We start from the raw sequence: 20,159 nt of genomic DNA, 5'->3' as shown, positions 1-20,159 counted from the left end.
AAGAATCCGCTTCCTAAATTTGCAGATAGTTATAGTTTTGGAAAGGTACCCGAGGGGAGGACACTCGAGTACACGTAGGAATTCCCAGAGTTATTTTTTAATTTGTGTGTCGGTAGATCCTTGCCCTGTGTCCAGGGGTTTGCAGGAGTGGGGGGGGGGGTGGAATGCGTTGTGAGGTTAGTCTGTGTGTTCTCAGTGTGACGTCTCACCATCTACCACTTTTAATCTCTTCAATCCACCAATAATCCGCTTCACCAAACCTGAATTAAACAAACCCTCCTTCATCCCATCGGTCTTTTCTTTCACCCTGCAGTCAGTTGATTCTCGTCCTTCGGTCTGTCTGTGTCCATCTCCCTCTCCACTCGATCCACTCATTTTTATTATTCACATTCAAACCAGCTACTAAGTAAATCCATCCATCTTGTACTCCTCAGGCTCCAAGTCACCACTCACCTCTATCAAACTCAGAACACGCGAACGAATCCCTCACCATTATAAACAATTAATCCTCTGGACCGGATGAATTACCTTCCCTCATTCTTCCTTCCCTGCACTTCCACATTGTCACACGGGACAACGCTTCTCAAACACACAGTAAAAAGGAACATTTGCATGCATGGGGAGGAATCATTCCAGTGTTTGGGTGCATAAGGGGATGAGCGGGGGCGCACGTGGTCATACATAACAGAGTGGGGATTCTCCACCTCTCCGTCCCTTCGTCAGCCATGCACCAATGGTAAAAAGCCGCACAGGGTCAAACGATGTTTGTGTGAACTTTGCTCCCTTGAAGCCATGTCCGGCGTGGCCCGTATAAAGGTCAGGACACGGCTGGTATGTGCACGCTGGGGATGACACGAAGACTGCCTGCCTGCTCAGAGAATCACCTGCCAGAGAAGACTGCGTCAGGTTCAAGGTCCTCTGCTGAGCGAGGGGAGTGCAATGCAAGGGCGCGGTGATGGAGAGTTCCCCCTTGCGCTGTGCAGCTGCGCATACACTCACGCTATCTTTTTTCGTCCTTTCCCCACTAACCACTCAATCGTCTTACTCTGGACGCACAAAAGGCAATCAGCCTTCCTCAGAGAGCTATCACCATTTACACTCCAGGCACAAGACATTGTTTGCACCTCACACCTTTCCTCTAAGTCTACACTTGCTATGCCGCACTCTCATCGACAAGATGAGTATATATTCTTTACCCCCATTCTTTACCTCCCCCACTTATTTGGACTGACACAGCCCCACCTAATTGTGTAAGGTAAGGGAGGAGTCACACTCATACTCCGTTCTGCTTCCTTCTCTTCACATCATCTCATCTGTTTCTTCCCAGAATAGCTGATGGTGCCATGTCTGTTGTCTAAGTAAGAGTGTATAAGGGGAAAGCATAGGTGCTAACAGATAGTCTGCTCTTCTGCGTCTTTTGCCTTCGCTTACTTTCTTGTAAATACCTACTTTGATGATTGCCTGTTTATCAAATAAAGATTGCTGGACAGCTTTTAAATCGGCTTGTAAATACGTGCCAGTGTGTATGTAATAGATATACGGGAAGTTTTTTCCCCACCAATTGGCTTCGCTGATTAACCAACGCAGCACTCACGGTTCCGTTCGGTTGTAATAAGTACTCGGGTGCATGTACTTGTTGAGTTGAGGTCTTTAGGTCACCAGTGGGTGACATAGCATCGAAGCCATGAGGACCGTTAGGAAAAATTCTCCCAAATGGCGTCCGCAGATGCTTGATAACCCGTTAGGCTACTGAGTTATCAGTGGCCGGGCGGTCCGGCAACCATCCTGTCCGTACCAATACTATGAAGGGAAGGTAGATAACAGAAGGGGTGGTGATCAGATTAAGGAAAGTATTTACACTTTCATAACTTGGCAAAAGATTGGTAGATGCAATTTAACACAAAGAAATGCAAAGTGCTGAAGTTGGGTGAGAATAATGAAAATAGGGATGACATAATGTAATGGGCAATTGTGGAGTGTGTTTCACTGGAGATAGTAATAGTTGTGGGGGAGGGGGGGGGATGCTCACAGACAGGACAGTGTGAAGCAGTTGTAGATATAGCTAATGGAGTTTTAGGTTGTATTTGTACAGGAATAAATTATAAATCCAAGGAGGTAGTGTTAACACCGCATCAGAGTTTAGTAAGGCCTCAACAAGAATATAGTGTTCAATTTTGGTCATCACATCTGAGGAGGTCTACGGGGGCAGGGGGAGGAAGGGAGGGGTTGACCCACCCCCCCAAAAAAATAGGTATTTGTTCTCTTCTCGGAAACGACACACGATTTCAATAAAACTTGACCACAACCTTCATCACTCGTGATGTACCAAAGTTTGTTCATGGCATAAAAAAAAATTCAGGGGAGAAGGGGATTTGCGAGAGGGTTTGAGTGATTGCTGCTGCTGATCCAGGTGAGCTTCAGGAAAGGTGGTCCTATTTTTATTATTGTACAACAGGAACCCTTTCAAACAAAGTGTGACAGAGGGAGGGACAGACATGGATGCTTTTAGTGAAAGAACAATGGGGGTGTTGGGGGCAATACAAAAAAAAAAATCTGTTGGCCAATGTGGAAACATTTCTTGTGGTTATGTAGAAGTTGTTTGCATACATGGGCAGATCTTACAAAGACCCCTGGAACTGGTACAACTGGCTTCCACTGCTATGTTATGGGATGGCAGCATTGGCAAAATCTGTCCCACATTACACAAAACAACTTTCATAGAACAAAATATAGTAAAAGTCAGACAGTGTAAGTACATCCATCCACCTTAAGACAATTATATTTCATACACCAAAATTTTTTTTTTTTAAATCTAAATGAACCCACGACACAAGCTGCATTGGAAAGACTCGGGCTATCTTCAAACAAGACGTAAATGCTTTATTACATCATTCATTTTGCACAACTGTAAGTGCTACATAAAAGTCTAAAATGAAGTTTGTAAAATTCTGGCTTGTACGAGATGGGAAGTGCATTTGACACTTTTCCAGCAAGTGTGATGAGACAGCTGCTAAAAATGAAGGGGGAAGGAGATGTGGAAGGTGAGAGGGTGTGGGGGGTGGAGGGAAATGTTCAAAGCAAGCCCTAAAACACGAAACTCAATAAATATAGTAAATGTGGCCATGGAGCTTGACAATTAAAATACACAGACATAAAAGGGGCAGCAAAGAAAATATCTCAAACCTCAACCTTTCAAGGAGGTAAAGTTGCTTGTGGAGCACCTGTTTTGATATGTTCATCTCAAAGCATTCCTGGGCATCTTAAGGGTGCTTTCAAAGATGGTTCCTATATCATTTAAATTGCAACAAAAACATTTGCTCAAGTTAGCTTGGAGTGTTGTAGAAAATAAGGAAAGGTCAACAGCACTTGAGCATACTGGGGCGGGGGGAGGGGGGGTGGAAGCATTCCCTCTGCCAGTACAGCATCAAGCAATGTGATAGTCAGGCCATGCACCCAAAATCAGCCCAGAGCAGCAAGTGGTCACCTCACCCAGATCCAGGCTTCCAGATGAGCCAAATGACCCGTAAAGGCAGGGGCAGGATCAAGGGCTGACCTTAAAGATTATGGGCCGAGTACCTGTAGAACTAAGGCAACTTTTGCACTGCCTTAGACGAGAAATAAATTGAGAGCAAGGCAGCAGGGCACATCGGTTTGGACCAGCCTCAGTATCGGAGCCAGGGATATGCAGCGAGCGACGCGCTGCTACGATCTCCGTAATCATACAGGAGTTCCTCTCCCGTATTAATGTCCTTTGAGGCGACGAGGATGAGATGGGGCACATCACCAACAGCGTGCAGCCTCACCTGGCAGTTCCCAACCTTGCTGTGGTTCACCAAGCGGCCCAAACGACCAGTCTCCTTTGTGGCGTCCACACTGCCACCAACCATTACTGATTAATGAACAGTTTCTGGCACTTTGTAAAGTACAAGTTTCAAACAGTACAAGAAGATAACAAGTGTGACACTAATTGAAAAGTGCACGTCACAATGATTATTTAACAAATCGTTAGGTACCCAGCAAATTGTAATTTGAGGACCTTACGGTTAATTTAAATAACATTTACCAACTCTACAAGTAAATCAGACTGGATTTATTTTTTCAAATCATTGGACAACCCAAGATATATCCCTCCTGTGATTCCTTATACAGTACCTTACCAATATTTTTTGTTTTGGAAGCAGAAGTAGTACATGTAGCAGCCTGTACCGGGATCTTCAGCATACTTTGCTTCTCTCAACTTGGCGTCTGTCAACTCGATAAGCTCTCCTGAATATTCAACGACATAATCTCCGCGGGAATATGGATGGGTGGCAATCACACCTCTGCCTTTACACTCCATGTCCTGCACCTGTTACAGACAGCACAAGCTCACGTCCCATCACATTGCTCTCCTCCTCGTAACAATTACGCCTTGTCTACAATACTCGTACCGCTCACACCTTACCTCCATGCCATCTTCAATGCCACTTGTGATGGCTTCATCGATCTTTTTCTTTTTCTCGGTCTACAAGAATGAAGATGGAGGAACTGCATCAAGATGTGCACAACAACGCTCAAGTACCTGCATGTGAAGATCATTTAAACATACAACTTGTGTTGTGATGTATAAAGTGACAACCTCTATCTGAAATCATAATATATAAATGCTTTCACAAAAGTGACTCAGGTGGTGACCATGATGGGAATGACCACCAAGCAAGCTGTTGTACCAAAAGACATTGCATAGCTTGATTGGTCACATTGAAGGCAAAAATAGTCGTCGTTCAGCTGATCACCTTAGTGTGTGAACAAAGGTGGCCAATGCTAACACATCAAAAATAGAGGACAAAATAAAAGGGAGACGACACACCACTTGGAGGGGGAGGAAAAATAATGATAAAAAAACAAAACAATTTGGATCGAGAGAGCAGATTTGAACCATTGCAAGAAAAGAACAGGATTAAAGAGGTCACTCCATGTCGACTCAACAGACGACATTCTTGACCTCCATTTTGATGAAATTTGGCCCTGATTGGCCTGGCGAAACTTAGTTGTAAAATTTCATGGAGATTAAATCACTTTCGAGATATTGCATGCAAAAGAATGAACGAATGCCATTTGTATTCACCGCATAACACGCTTTGATCCAACTTTGGCCTCGGCATAGGGCACATGGGACATGATGATGAATCCATCGCCATTGATATGCATTTGGACAATATTCGGTCTTGAAGGTCATCTTACCTGACATAATCTTACGTCACAAATATAGCCCCGTGGAGGCCTGACAATTATTTCCCCAGCAGGTGGGTTGAAAATGAGGGGTTAGGAGGAAGGGGCTATGCCCCCCCTCTCTCTTTCCTGAAGTGGTACCGTCATAGGGAGCACAACTTACATTAACAGCATGGACCTTATTTTTCATGAATCTTTTGTCTATATCAGGTCGTCAGTTTCTGAGAAGACTTTTAAATAAATTTCCTGAATTTGAGGCAAACCCCCCCCCCCCTCCCACTTTTCAGCCTCTTGTAAGGGGCAGCTCCAGATGGAGAGGACAACCACATGAGACCTTACTGTTCTGATGTATCGTACCAAATTTTGTCAAAATATGTTTTAGTGACAGGGATTAGGGAAGGGAGGCCATAGCCCCCTTTCAAAGGGAGATTGGCCGTGGGGAGCAAAACTTAAGGTTAGGGCATGGTCACGATGCCACATGGCCAATTTGGTATGGATCCGCTTGTCGGTTTCTGAGAAGATTTTTGAATGAAATACCAACATTTGGGCTAAAACCTCCCTTTCAACACACTTTATAGGAGTGCATTTAGATGGCGAACACAACCCCATTAGACCTTGCTGTCGTGATGCATCGTACCAAATTTGGTCCGGCAGATTGTGAGATGTTTTCAAATGTTAATGAACATACGTACTTGCATACGAATGGTCAGCCGGACACTGGGACCCGCTCTGTGAGTTTATTTTGGAGAAATAACCAAAAAATAAGTCAGCTTTAATTTTAACAAAATTATCCATGAGCAAGGCCATGGTATGTACTACTTTTCTGAAGAAAAAGAAAGTGGTTCCTCAATAACAGATATTCCAAGTTGAAGTGGTCTATTCCCATTGTCTACTGTGTAAAGATCCCACTGATAAAAGCTGAGAATTTAAACAGTTTTACTACACAGGCAAACACACAGTAGAAGACAATCAATTGGTCAATCAGCATGATTTGGACTTTTATAAAATAAAATGACACTTGCTGGAAAATCAACCATTTGTAATGGCTGAACAATTTTCCTATTCAGCTCTGGAAAATCCCCCAAAAAAATTAGATGAAAAAAAAAAGAGCCCCTGGAGCAAAGATGTGATATAGGATAACTGCAGGTGTTCCGAAGATGAAATGATAAAAGACTAGAGAGTTCATAGAACACCTTACTCCGTGCAGTCGAGAGAAGGACATGGGAAGGGTCTTTTGACTCTTGCTTTGCGTTTCCGAGCATGATTTATATTAGCTTTGTTTGTGAACTTTCAATAACAGGTGCGATGACAACCATATGAAGCCGAAGGGTCAAAGAGAACAATCTAAAGCTGAACCTTCTGCCAACTATACTCAGAGAAACTGACGATTTTGGAACCATCTTTGAGAAAAAGATGCGCTAAATAAACATATTTTGGATGAAGTTAGCTCTGTGGTTGCATCGCGAGCACTGACATTTTGTCTGAATCTCGTTGGAACTCCACCCTCGGAGCACGCGGCAAATTTGATTGGTTGAAACAGCGCAAGATTTTGCCCAAGTACTGCTAAACTGAGGGTTTTTGGAAGTGCAAACAAGGAGATTTGTTTTCTACAGGGTGCCTTGAAAGTCGTTTTACGCCCGCTCAATTTCTCGCTCCTCCTGCCCCCCCCCTTCCCCTCAGCTCCGCTCTCCCCCACCATGGTATGCGGCAACACTGACTCACTGATGCGGAGTGAGTAGGAAGTTAGACGACATGGCAGATAAGTTGTTAGTGTCGAAGAGCAGTTGGTTGCTTGTGTTTGGATAGATGAGAGGGCACACGAAAGCCAAATAATTGCTCAAGTGCGGACAGCTTTTGTGGAACGCTTTGCAAAACCGTCTCCACCAAAGCAGACGTTGTTAAAGTGGGGGGAAATGGGCTTTTGAAAAAGGAATTGTGAAGGATAAGAAATGCAGTGGTAGACCGTTAACAAGAAGAAACACGTGCGCTGCTGTGTTGGTGTCAGTTGACCGGTCACTGAGAAAGTCTACACAAAGAGCCAGTGAACTTTCCATATTACGTGGACCATACGTAAACTCACATGAAAAAAAGATCTTAAGTTGAAACCATGGCATCTATCATTTGTTCAGCCGTTTGAGATTTTTGAAGGTTTTTAAAAAAAACAAAAAAACAATATGGCTGTCAAACCACATGACTGATGTCATTTTTTTTTTCTGTGGACAAATTTATCCTGAAATGGCACTCAAAAATTTTCATACTGATCAGATGTAGTGCTCTATGCATGCAATTATGACAACTAAAAATAAAATGAATAAATAAATTAAAAAAAATTCGTATTCCCCAGGAGTTCTTGCCATGTGCCAAGTTTCAATTTTTCCCTTGGAGCGGTTTCGGAGATAGAGGTCCAAAGTTTTTCCTTTTTTCCAACATGGCTGTGACACCACGTGACATATGACATCATAATTATCATTCAAACATTCTGCATGAGTAGTTGTTCCGATGGTGAAAATTTTGTGTCAATCCGAGAAGCGGTTGCAGAGAAAAACGCACGCTCTGTGTAGACATAAACAAACGGACCCAAATGCAATATCCTCGATTCTGGCGAAAGTATTGACTGATCAATTATCCCACACGCATGAAGTGAAAGCGGGGTAAAGTGATGGGTTCGCTTTGTCTGTCTGCAAATATAAGTTTATGATCAAGGAACAACTCAATTTCAATTATATGTGATATTTTGAACACGAATCGGAAAACAAACCTGGAGTTTAGCGATAATTTGGCTCTGAATTTGTCCTGATCGCACTTGTGCAGAGATGAGTGACATAATTTTTTTTTAAATTCTGACTGCCTGGCAGTCAAATTAAATTAAAAATCATTCCAAACAGGAAACTTACTGTTCTTGGGGATGTCACAAAGAACGCAAACAGGCACGAAGAACTCATGTAACATGTTAAATAAGGTGGCGTAAAAGGCGCTGCATCAACAGCAGTAAACTTCCCAAAAAATGTTTTTCTACAACCTTTAAAAAAATTAATATAATTTTTGTTTCAATGCAATTATACATTTCAACACTGAAGAACTAATTGCAGTATTGGCACTTTCAAACAACTTTCATTTCACAGTACTTGGACAAAATATTCTGGCATTTTACATAATCTCGACCAATCAGATTTGATGCTCGCAGACCCCGACCATGTCCCTTGTTTTTTTTTTTTTCCTCAAGACTGCAAGGGGTCGGGTGTTTTATGAACTCTAGTTATTGTAATTCTTGCACAATAAAATCTATATTTTAAAGTAATTAAAGAAAGAATGCTTTTCTGAGGAGAGGTAAAGAAACTGAGGCCACCCTGTAAAGTGTTCAAATAGATAATTCAATGCAAATAAAAGTTTTAAGGACTGTAAAAAAACAAACAAACCAAAAACTTTGAATCAAAAGTTTACAGTCATTGATGCGTCTATTCCACCACCATATTTAACACCTTAAAGTTATTTGTGCCACTTGTTTGGACTGATTATCCCCAAGCTCTTTGAAGAAGAAAGAAAAAAATAAAAAATAAAAACGGGGGATATTGTAATCTGCTATGTCCTTTTGTCCATCCGTCATGCTATCTCCTGCTAAGTGGTTGCACAGAAATGAACCAAATTTGGTAGTTATGATCACCACATGGCACGAAAGTGCAAGAGAAGTATTTTTGGCCACGCTCCCTGTGGCGGGGTCAAAAGGTCCAATACCCCAAAATTGCAAAAACGTGCACATTTTTAGAATGAAACTTTGTACAGTAAATCTTCAAATATCCTGGGTTTCGACCTGTGTTCCCAATTTCGTTGTCACTTCGACGAGTCATGATTTTTCAGCTGAGATGAGTCATTGTTTGCACCATATGCATGAACGATTACCTCCCATTACGAGCCTCGAGTTGCTTCTCGTGCACTGCATTTTATGAGCCCAAACGTAAGGCGATGGACAAAGTTAGTTGTGGCAAAAGGCAGAGAAAGGTTATGACGTTTAACAAAAAGATAGAGTTGTTACATCAGTTGGCTCGAGGTGAAAATTCGGCATCTGTGGGCCGCCATTATGGGGTGAATGATTGGAGGTTGAACGTTCCCCATTGTACCATTCCTCATTCCCAAACCTTCATTTTCCAACTCCGTATTTGAACCTTATTCCCAAAGCATTATTTTCCGACACCCGTACTCGAACCGCCATTCCAAAAACACTTAATTTCCAACACCCAGACTCGACCCCTATTCTCAAGCACAAAAACACATTCTCAACAGTATCTCATGAAACAAATTGAGGTGAAAGGATATATTATGGAGCAAGTTTTTAACAACAGCGAGACAGGATTATTCTGGAAGACGATGCCATCTCGCACCTTGCTCTCCATGCAGAGAAGATCGTGCTTCAAGGTAAGGTGGTTAAGGATCGTGTTACACTTCTCCATTGTGGCAATGCCTTTGTCATAAAGCCAACGCTGCTTTTCCGTTTGCTGAATCACCTTCCCCGCTCCACCCTCCCCCATCTATCATCATTATCAACATCCTCCTGAGTTAAGTCTTGTGTTTTCTATTTACGGCAGAGTACAGTGCGAGCATGTAACGTTCTTACCCTCTCACCCACCTAGCTGTTTTGTAATAAAATGAAAAGGAAAAAGTTGTGTTTTTGTTTAATTCACACTGTATTTATTGCATTTACATGTTAATTTCAATATTAGTGCACAATTGTGTGTGTGTGTGTGTGTGTGTGTGTGTGTGTGTGTGTGTGTGTGTGTGTGTGTGTGTGTGTGTGTGTGTGTGTGTGTGTGTGTGTGTGTGTACGTACGTTTATTTCAATCGTCATGTGCATTTCTGGCTGCTGTCCACTTTCCTCTATATTTTCTCAAAGCCCAAGAACCGAACCCCCACTTTCCCATTGACGCTTTGTTTCCACAATCACCGTTTTAACTATTGTGGAATTTTCCAGGTACCTAAACTCCCACCCCCCCCCAAAAAAAATTGCAGGGTTTACTGTATATGCAATCAACAATGGGGAGCATAAAATATGTGATGATTTTTTTTTGGATTTGATCCCCAGCTGATGGGGTGGGGACTTCGCATCACAGGTTTCAAAACGAAAAAAAAATGTTTTCATTCAAACATTGATATTGGGTCATTCCTGGTAAAAATGTAACGTTTTGCCATAAAGTGTGGAGATTTTTTGAAATAACGTAAAGCGGGACTACATACAGCGAGGACTCGCTGTATTATATTGGGAGGAATTTGATTTTATTATTTCCCAACATGATACAGATCAAGAAGAGAGAGCCAAGTGAAGCCTGCAGTCACGAAAGGAACCTTTCATTTAGTTATTGTGAATCCCAGAAAGAAGTAAAGGGTATATGATGTAGCATTTTGCACGCATACATTCACTGGCGCAATTCCAATCGAAAGGCCAAGCAGAGGAAACACACCAGCATTTAGATTGCTTCTGTGGCCCCCAATGATACATGATGTGCATCTTTTAGTGGATGCATGCAGACTAACTCACTTTCTCTTCCTTCGAAAACCTGTTTAATGGTAATGCACAAACACATACGACAGAGAATGTGCTGCTTGCAAGTGCATACAGTCTATAAAAGGAAAGCAGATTGGTTTAAATATTGTCTAGTGATGCATGTAAATTAATGCCACTTATTTTCATGCTTATTTCGCTATTTTAAAAATATAGGCAACATCACTGTCGACACAAGTTGGCTTCAATTTGAAATTTTAACCCCACATGTCCTTTTTTTAAACTTGATCTGATTCAATTAAACACAAGTCATGGTCATTTTAAAATGTACAATTTACCTGGATGTCTGACTTGCACTTCCGGCCACTTCTTCTTATTGGGAAGTAATCGGTGACCTTCCGATTTTGAGAGGTGTCATTGTTAGATCTGGCACCAAAGTAAAAATTAAAAAAAAAATCAATCACAAAGACATTCCACAAAAGTCATGTATGTGCACTATCAATATCAGCTGAACAATTCCAAAAGGATTGACCAGGTTTACACAGATGCAGTTCCATGTTTAAGTATTTTCTTTAAACCCAGTCATCATGTTGACTTTCAGGGTCATAATTGAGTTGACTTTCAGGTTGACCAATCCGTTGGTGCAGTCAACTGGAGGGAGGAAATAAAGGGAAGCAAAGGGCTCGTCACCGTTCCCCACCTGACAAGAGAGTGGTTCGAAGGCAACAATGCTGACATGTTGTGACACCAGATGCAGGCAACTCCATTCAACCACTGTACCGTTTCATTGCAACAGGCTTGCAAGTGTACAGCTCTTTTGAATTGGTTGGGCAATTCCCTTTATTATTATATAATCGTACTTCCAGAAAGGAGAAATTGTTGTTGTAAGAGTTGATCGATTACTTCTGCCAATTGAAGGTGAGACACAATTTGGTGAGACAAGAGACACAGTCTTGCTTTTGGCAATGCACGTGATAGGGTGCTTGTAACAAACAAACATTGTGTGGATTAAATTTTTTTTATTAAAGGCTTGGGGTGGAGCTTATTAAAAATAAATAAATATTTTAATTACATGCAGGACAACAATGTTAGAGGAAAGAAAGTCCTTCATGAAATGTCACTTGGAACTGCCTTGTTAAAAACACTTCTGGCAATACAATGAATGGCAGTCCATCATAAGGAATCTGCTCAATACTTGTCCTTTGACTCAGATTTGCCTTATATTGTTGAGCAGATATCTGTGAGGCTATGGTCTTCACTCCACAATAATGTGCCTGTGCTGAAAGCTACTGGAATCTAGTTAATGAATGGGAAGCGAGAATGGTTGGAGCTCTGTCATCTTGGCCATTGCCTATCACCACCCTCATTCACAGTTTCATCAAAATCTCAAGATTTTTGCAGGTAAGTATATCTTTCTCATTTAAATGAATTCAATTTGAATGTACATCATGTTTATAGGTTGCGAGAATATCTAGGTTGACTGTCGCCAATTGAAAATGCCATATTCTATACAGTTGTTGTTGGAGGCTCGGCATCAAATGATTGCGAAGCCGATGCAGCTGAAGTATCCAGTAACGTTTACTGGTCGCTCCCAGATATCTTTTGTGGGAGTACTGTGAAAGGTCTGTTTGTGTCAAGTGAATGCAGGGGCTGGAACAGTGTGGCATTGTGGGAATAGTGCATTTTCTGCAAAGTGAATCCTGTGTTGTACATTGGAGGGATGGGTGGTAACCACAGTGCAATCTGGTGAGGTGCACTCATATCTCTAAGAGAGTCGATTCTGTGTTGTGTACGTCAGGAGGAGGGGTGTTTATAGGACGTCACTCAAGAGATGACGAGGGGAGAAGGGGGAGTAGTGTTGAACTTGGGAGGTGGTTAGGTGATTGTGGATGTTCTTTTTTAGAATGGTGGTATTAGGGAGAGGAGAAGGATATGGTTGAATATATGGAAGTAGCAGTGAGTTGTGGAGTCTACATTTCTTTTTGGAATCTGAGTTGGGGAGTTGTTTTCCAAGAGTTGGTATGAAAGTAATGCCTCTTATTTTTCAGTTCGTAACCAAAGCGTCAATGGAAAGCTACGTGAGGTCACAATGAAAAGTGTGCATCTCCCACCAATTTTAAGTTGAGCGGCACTGTGATCGATCACAACACACTTTCAAAATGGCGGCCCCGGTAGATGTGCGTATGAAGCAGAGAACTGTTATTGATTTTCTTACTGCGGAAGAGGTTCCTCCAATGGATATTCATAGGCGTTCAAAGAACGTGTACGGAGACTCTACCATTGATGTGAGCACCGTTAGACATTGGGCAGAGTGTTTCAAGAGTGGGGAAACCGATATCGACCACAAGCCTCAAAGTGGTCGGCCTGCACCTGCAGTAACACCGGAAAACAAGAATCGGATTGATGTGCTCATTAACATAGGGAAAGGGCATTGCAGTTGAAAGAGCCTATGTAGAATAAGTACTTCATGTTTGCCATATTCTGTATGTATGCATGTCCCCTATAATTTACATGATAATTATATTTAGTGAGATATAAAACAAAACATTACTTTCATACCGACCCTCGTACATATAATTGTGGGTATGTAAAGGATTGTGTGCTGCTGAGAAAAATGGGGTAACTCACATGTCTAAACTCTAAAGTGATCTTGGATTAGGAGCATTTTAATTCAGCATGGAGGTGGTGGAGTCAGTAGATTTTGTACATCGTGTAACGATACTGAGGGTGTTTTTGGTAGACTAATGTAACGTGAGGATACAAAGTAGGGTCCGCATCTATCTGGGGTGAGGAGTTATTGTAGATCTTGAGGGTGATGCTGTCATGTGGTTTTGGGTAAGTCAATGTTTGAGAAGTTGAATATAATGGAATGAGTCATGCACTGCTTTGGCAGCTTTTTGCACTTTTATAAGACAAATCCCTTGCTACATACCCAAAACGTTGCATCGCACAACACCACATCTTAGAGCATACACAGCCTTTAACTTGGCTCTTAAAGTCCATGGTTATATGGCAATACTATTTACATGAATAACACTGTAGCTTGGAGCAAGTCACAGTTTTCTCCAGTCATTCCAGCACACCAGAGGTCCATTATTCTTTCCTCAAATCCTGGTGTCAGAATGCTGAGCAGTTCACAGATGCTAATCATGAGAGATCAGGGAAAAGTCTGCAATCTGAGAGAGCTATCGAATATTCCCTCATGCCCTCATGTATAGAGAGATAATTTTTTCGTGCACACACGAATAAGTTGTTCCTTTACGATCAGTCATGCAGGTTGTCAAACATCTGGTCAGGCTTTGACATTTCAACCCAGTCTGTCAAGTGACTTCTTAACCTCACTCTTAATTGCTCAGGGCTTTTACCTAAATCTAGCACGACACTTCTGAACTTGGTCCTAAACCCATCCTCAGTTAAACCACACCACTTCAAAAAGCACTTCTTTCAACAGGTGAAACATAATAGACAGCTGGTAGATCTAACAGCTTGGAATACATAATCGAGCACTTTTCCACTTAACAGAGCACCTGAATAACATGGCACATCCTGCCCTGTTCCACCCACTATTCAGAATGTCTGGAGAAGAACGCTCAAACCTCAATATGTAGCCATCCAGCTCATCCTCAAAAAACAATATCAGGAACTTTGGACATCCAGCCTGTTCTGAGTTATTCACATGCTCCAGGTGAACTACTTCAGCCCTGTGTGCTCCAGAAGCCTGAACTCAAATTCCAGTCTGGGCCTTTTAGCCCCCCATTTCCTCTTAGCCCCCACTCGCACTTCTTGAACCTTCACTGGTGATCATATTTGTGAAGGTTAAATGCTCTCGTTTGACCATGATGTCAAATACCCAGCCCTTGATGTTCACTTGATCATGGATCCACATACTCAACCTCTTCATCTTTTCAATAAGAGGATTTCTCCAAGGAGCTTGAGACATCTTTGCACTTAGACGGAGAAGCTTTCACATTAGCACGGATCTTATCTTCACTTGAACGAGTGGTGCATATAGTGGACTTGTTCACATGATACTCATGGCAGGCCAACACGACACTCACCCCACCATGCAACTCGTCTAAAATCACGATTTTCTCTGCCAACGTCATTACCATACGAGATTTCTTCACTCCACTTCCACTTGGAGAGATTTGATGTTTTAGCATCATACTGTATTTAAGGTAACAGTGTGCAGCTAAATAACATTGAGTGAAAGAAATCTCCTGGGTACAAGCTCACTCGACTGTGGTGCGACGCAGACTGAAAAGAGCGCTGGCGATGGAAGATGGCAGGAGACGTCACCTCTGCTCATCACATGGTCAGAGCACCACATTCAAACCCACGTGTAATCAAGTTTTATGCACGTTTGGGAATACACCACAAATTGAAAGCCTGGCACAATAAAGCTGCGTTGGCTGTTTACGGTCAAGTAATGCACTTAGTTCGGTGCTTAAAGAAGGTGGAGCCCCGTTTTGATTTAATAAGGCCAATTTTAAAATGCACAGTTCAACTCATGACACAAATCCTCTCACATGTGACTTTATACTTTGTATACTTAGCAGTATACAAGGTGGGATTCTTAGTACTGGTGTCTTGATTTACACATTCTAATGATCAAGATGGCAGACATTGGTCGCAGAACGACGGCACGGGAATTTGATGTCAATGAGGTCAACGTGTGCTGTTTCCATGCAAGTATGTGTTAAAAATAAAAAAACAATCACAAGACAAAGCTTCTTGATCACTCTATTTCAAGATTCATACTTTAAGATACTGAAGGGGAATGAAAATGGGACAATTATCATTTATGCCTTAAATCTGTATAATTGAGAAATACCATCAAAAAAAAACACACACACACACACACACACACACACACACACACACACACACACACACACACACACACACACACACACACACACACACACACACACACACACACACACACACACACCATTTTCTCTTGCGAGAGCAGGAGTTAGCCTTGCGGGTCCCATGACAAACTTCTATCATGGTTCCCTTTTTGAGGCAATGTCTTTTATGGCCACATGCTGTTCCTGACGCAAACCCTTTACAGTCGCCTCTTACGACACACAGGGATACGGTGTACCTATTCTAAACCGGGGCACACCGGGATGTTCACAACGTATGTTGGAAAATGTTCTGGACTGGCTGCAAAAATCCATTTGCATTTGTTTCAATGTAAAATATGCACCACAACTTCTAAATACAGTTTTAGTGGAAAAAAAAAGGAAAAAAAAAGCGTGTTATAATCGGAAAATTACGGTAGTGCATGTCGCTCTTTTTTCCGTCTCCCCCTTTTCATGTGATGTAGTATAAGTACAAGTTCACCGACGAGCCTCGCGCTGGAGAGATCACATAAAATAAAAGTGAACATACCGAATGAGGCTTCTAACCCTGGAACGACACACGCCATTGTTTCGCCAAGGGCTAGGCTTTGGTGGAGAGGAGGAGGCAGCACGGACAAGATTTGTTGGTGACAGAGGAAATGGCCGAGAACCAGACATAGAGGTTCCATCAGCCAAAGACGAGGAGGTCTTCACCGACAGACGTCTTGGGGATAGTGACCTTTCAACGTGTTTGTGTGATTGTGACGTTTCGACATCTGCATCAGCTCCAGCCACAGATGCCGGTAAGCCTGTTAAATAAATCAATATCTTTAGGGGATGATGCAGACTACAAATCAGAAATTTCATATTAAAGTAAGAACAATACTAAGACTCCATGTGTCCATTCGAGGTTTCTCTATCAGTAGCCACGAAGGGCTGAAACAGTTGTCGATGCAAATTACAGTTCAATGTGAAATATTTTTTGGAGATGCAACCATATTGCAATCCTTTGTCAATATGGCACTTAAAAGTCAACTGGTGTGCCTGTTTTGCTGCACTGCTGGATTTCAGCTTTTGCATCTGCCTTGTTTACTTTCAAGTGTGGTAATTGTTGCCACACAAAATCAAGGCCACTTGCTTGCACTTTGATCAAAGGAATTCTTATTCCCCCCCCCCCCCAAGTACGAACTACAGCGACTCGTAAGAACCACACCCAATGGGAGCGACAAGGAGGTGGGAGGAAATTTAAGTTTGAGGAGACCATCCAAACTTAGTAGAACATTCACATTCCCACCATGAGTAAAACCACCAAGTTTCAACACATTTCATCTCACAAACATAGACACATTTCAATGCATTCCCCGCACATCTATGATGACTCGATACAAAGAATTGGAATATTTTAGAATGATTTGTACAACTTCTGGAAGTTTCATTTATTTTTAGCCATAACATCCAGTTTTCAAGTTATTCTGTTGAGCAGTTTGCCTCCCTGTCTGTCAGACATGCTGACTTGACTACTGCAAGTGTACTTGGATGGGTCTTGGTGAAAGGCTTGGATGATGAACCGGACTACGAGCACGGATCCCTACATCATGGAGATGCACCAAGATGGTGTTGACACTTATCTTGTAAGATCCAGGGAGTACATTTGCAGTACTCTGGGCAATTTGAAACCAATGTGTTTTTAAACCGGAACAATAAATCCCATTTAAATACTGTCCTGGCCAACAATATTGGCACCCTTGCACTTTTTTTTTCAAATAATGCACCATTTCTTCCAGAAAATTGTTGAAATTAAAAAATATATATTTTGGTATCCACATATGCATTTATTTGGTTTGCAATGGAACAAAACAAGAAAATCTGAAAAACAAATACCAAATATCACCTTATTCCACACAGAATTCTGAAAATGGCATGGACAATATTATTGGCACCTTTCAGAAGTTGTTAGAAATCATTAGATTTCAGGCAGATGATTCTCCTTTACTTTGGAATTGAATTCACCTCTGGTGAGTTGCAAGTGCCTGCAATATAAAAATCACTCATTCAACCGATTTGAAAAAAAGAAAAGGAGTCATTCTGCTGTTTTGTGTCACTGTATGTACTACAATGAGTATGGAGAAAAGAAAGGAAACCAGAGAATTGTCTGAGAAGGTCAGACACAAGATTGTAGCCAAGCATGGACAACCTCAAGGTTACAAGTCCATCTCCAGAGATCTTGATGTGCCTGTGTCCACCATACACAATGTTATCAGGAAGTTTCAAGCCCATGGCACTGTAGCCAACCTCCCTCGACGTGGCCGCAAGAGAAAAGTTGATCGAAGATTGCAGCGGAGGAATGTTTGAATGTCGGAGAAAGCGCCTCGATCAACTGCCAGATTTAAGCTGACCTTCAGACACAAGGTACGACAGTTTCAACTCGCACCACCTGTCACCAACTCAATGAAAGGGGGTTCCATGGTACGAGACCCAGAAAGACCCCACTACTGAGACACAAGAAAGCCCAACTGGTGTTTGCCAAAACACACCTGAACAAACCAAAATCCTTCTGGGAGAATGTCCTGTGGACAGTTTAGACCAAATTAGAGCTTTTTGGTCAAGCATATCATCTCTGTTTACAGAAAACAAAATGAAGCCTTCAAAGAAAAGAACACCTTCCCAACAGTCAAACATGGAGGAGATTCAATGATGTTTTGGGGTTACTGTGCTGCCTCTGGCATTGGGTGCCTTGAATGTGTGCATGGCATCATGAAATCAGGAGATCAGGAGATCATCAAGGCATTTTGGAGCGCAATGTTCAACCCAGTGGCAGAAAGCTGGGTCTCCGTCGAAGGACACGGGTCTTGCAGCAGAACAACGACACCAAACACACTTCAAAAGCACCCAGGAATGGTTCAAGACAAAACGCTGGACTGTTCTGAAGTGGGCAGCAATGAGTCCAGATCTAAATCCCATTAAGCACCTGTGGGGTGATCTAAAAACAGCAGTTGAGAGAAGGCACCCTTCAAATGTGGAAGAACTGGAGCAGCTTGCACAAGAAGAGTGGGCCAAACTGCTAGTAGAGAGGTGGAGGAAGCTCATTCATGGCTATAGGAAGCACGCAAATGCAGTTTATTTTGTCCAAAGGCTGTGCTACCAAATATGAAGTCAAGGGTGTCAATAATTTTGTCAATGCCATTTCTTTTTATTTTCAACTTGGATTTCCAAGGCGGTTGTCATGCGAAAAAACAAACAAAACATAATAAAACAATAAATACCAATATCTCGGCTTCCAAGCCACTTCGGCTCTCAATCTTGGCGTCTAAACATACATTTTCTGGGGGCAAGGAATGCAGTTATACCATTCAGAATATTAACAGATGGATTTTTATAACAGGAATTACATGTACATACAAATTATTGAGAAAAACAAGCTTCAATCAGAGCAACAATGTCTCTGTTGAGGAATGTGACTTACCAGTTTCATCCATTAATAGCGTTCTGTTCTAGATAGTGTTTGACAATGACAAGACAAAGTACAAAGGAATCATCAGATTAATGAGAACTTGCTGTGTCATCGTTAAACACATGGAAATCAAATTCATATTGAGTCATTCCACCTCACATCACCAGAGGCCTCCCAGTTGACCCACTCAGATTTACTTTAAACTTTCATAAAATAGTTCCCAAGTATCAAAATGAAGCTGCGTAAAATTTTAGGTCCATAGATGCGGTCAACTCCGAGATATTGAGGGTTGAAAATGTGGTTGTGGCCCTATTTTTATGGTCGTTGCGAGCATCACAAAATGAACAGCTACTTTTAAACTCCCACAACTTTTTAAATATTAATGCTAGAGCCTTGAAATTTTCAGATTATTCTTCTATAACTGCTCTGTAAGAAATAAACATAAACAGAGTATACCTCTTCATTTTTATAACCTGATCAGTTGAAATCCAGAAAAAAAAAATGTTGGTTTTGAATGAAGACCCAACTTTGAGACCCCATATATTTTTATTGACCCATCCCAGAAGCTTGAAATTTTTTCAGGTAATAACTATGGTCGTAGTATTCAAATACATGTTTACTTTTCTTAATCAGTTATATATAATACAGTCATGATCCCTCAAAAATTGAAAATTTTCATTTTTCCCCGAAATTCAGCTGAGGATTGCAAATACATGACAAGGTATACCACTTCAAATTGTTCACCATTGGAAAGAGCATATTCAAGTTTACAAAAGTGTCAAATATCAAAGTGGTATAATGTTTCTATCAATATTTTGAAAATATTTGAATAAATGATGTTCTGCCAGTGCTATTTAATGAACAGTCCTTTTACATGTAGTACATGTATATACAATGTACATACATATCATCTGCTATTAGGATACCATGAACACAATACTTTGAAATTTGAATTTGTAATTGTTTGTTTCTCATTTGTAAATAGCAAGAGCTTAACTCATCTGGCTGGGGCTAAAAATAGAACTCAGGAATAGTGGCTGATCTGCTGATGTCAGCAGTGTATATAGTTACATTCAAGGGAGGACATTTGTTGGGTTCTTTTGGTCCATGTGATGAAAGTTATTGATGCTCCCCTAACGTCAACTGGGAGGCAGTA

The 20,159-nt window shown here is 41.6% G+C and overlaps 1 protein-coding gene and 1 long non-coding RNA gene across 3 annotated transcripts in view; one reads left to right on the top strand and one right to left on the bottom strand.

Moving 5' to 3' along the window:
• Positions 1-2,859: 2,859 nt before the first annotated feature.
• Positions 2,860-20,159, bottom strand: part of KMT5A (lysine methyltransferase 5A) — a 24,519-nt gene continuing 7,219 nt past the window's right edge. For both annotated transcript variants that reach the window (XM_085859840.1, XM_085859841.1), the window contains exons 4-8: positions 16,103-16,361; positions 11,041-11,128; positions 4,445-4,504; positions 4,158-4,348; positions 2,860-3,873 (exon numbers count right to left, since the gene is read on the bottom strand). In XM_085859840.1, the coding sequence (XP_085715966.1) occupies positions 3,663-3,873; positions 4,158-4,348; positions 4,445-4,504; positions 11,041-11,128; positions 16,103-16,361 (809 nt within the window). In that variant the 3' untranslated portion in view covers positions 2,860-3,662. The remainder of the gene's footprint in view (positions 3,874-4,157; positions 4,349-4,444; positions 4,505-11,040; positions 11,129-16,102; positions 16,362-20,159) is intronic.
• Positions 16,217-17,273, top strand: LOC147011148 (uncharacterized). Its single transcript, XR_015052453.1, has 2 exons — positions 16,217-16,355; positions 16,735-17,273. It is a non-coding gene; the product is annotated as an uncharacterized LOC147011148 (long non-coding RNA).

Source organism: Eptatretus burgeri, chromosome 16 (genome assembly GCF_056783735.1).
Source record: "Eptatretus burgeri isolate ZD-2024b chromosome 16, Ebu_testis_v1, whole genome shotgun sequence".
NCBI lineage: Eukaryota > Metazoa > Chordata > Myxini > Myxiniformes > Myxinidae > Eptatretus > Eptatretus burgeri.
This window is presented reverse-complemented; position numbering and strand designations above follow the sequence as displayed.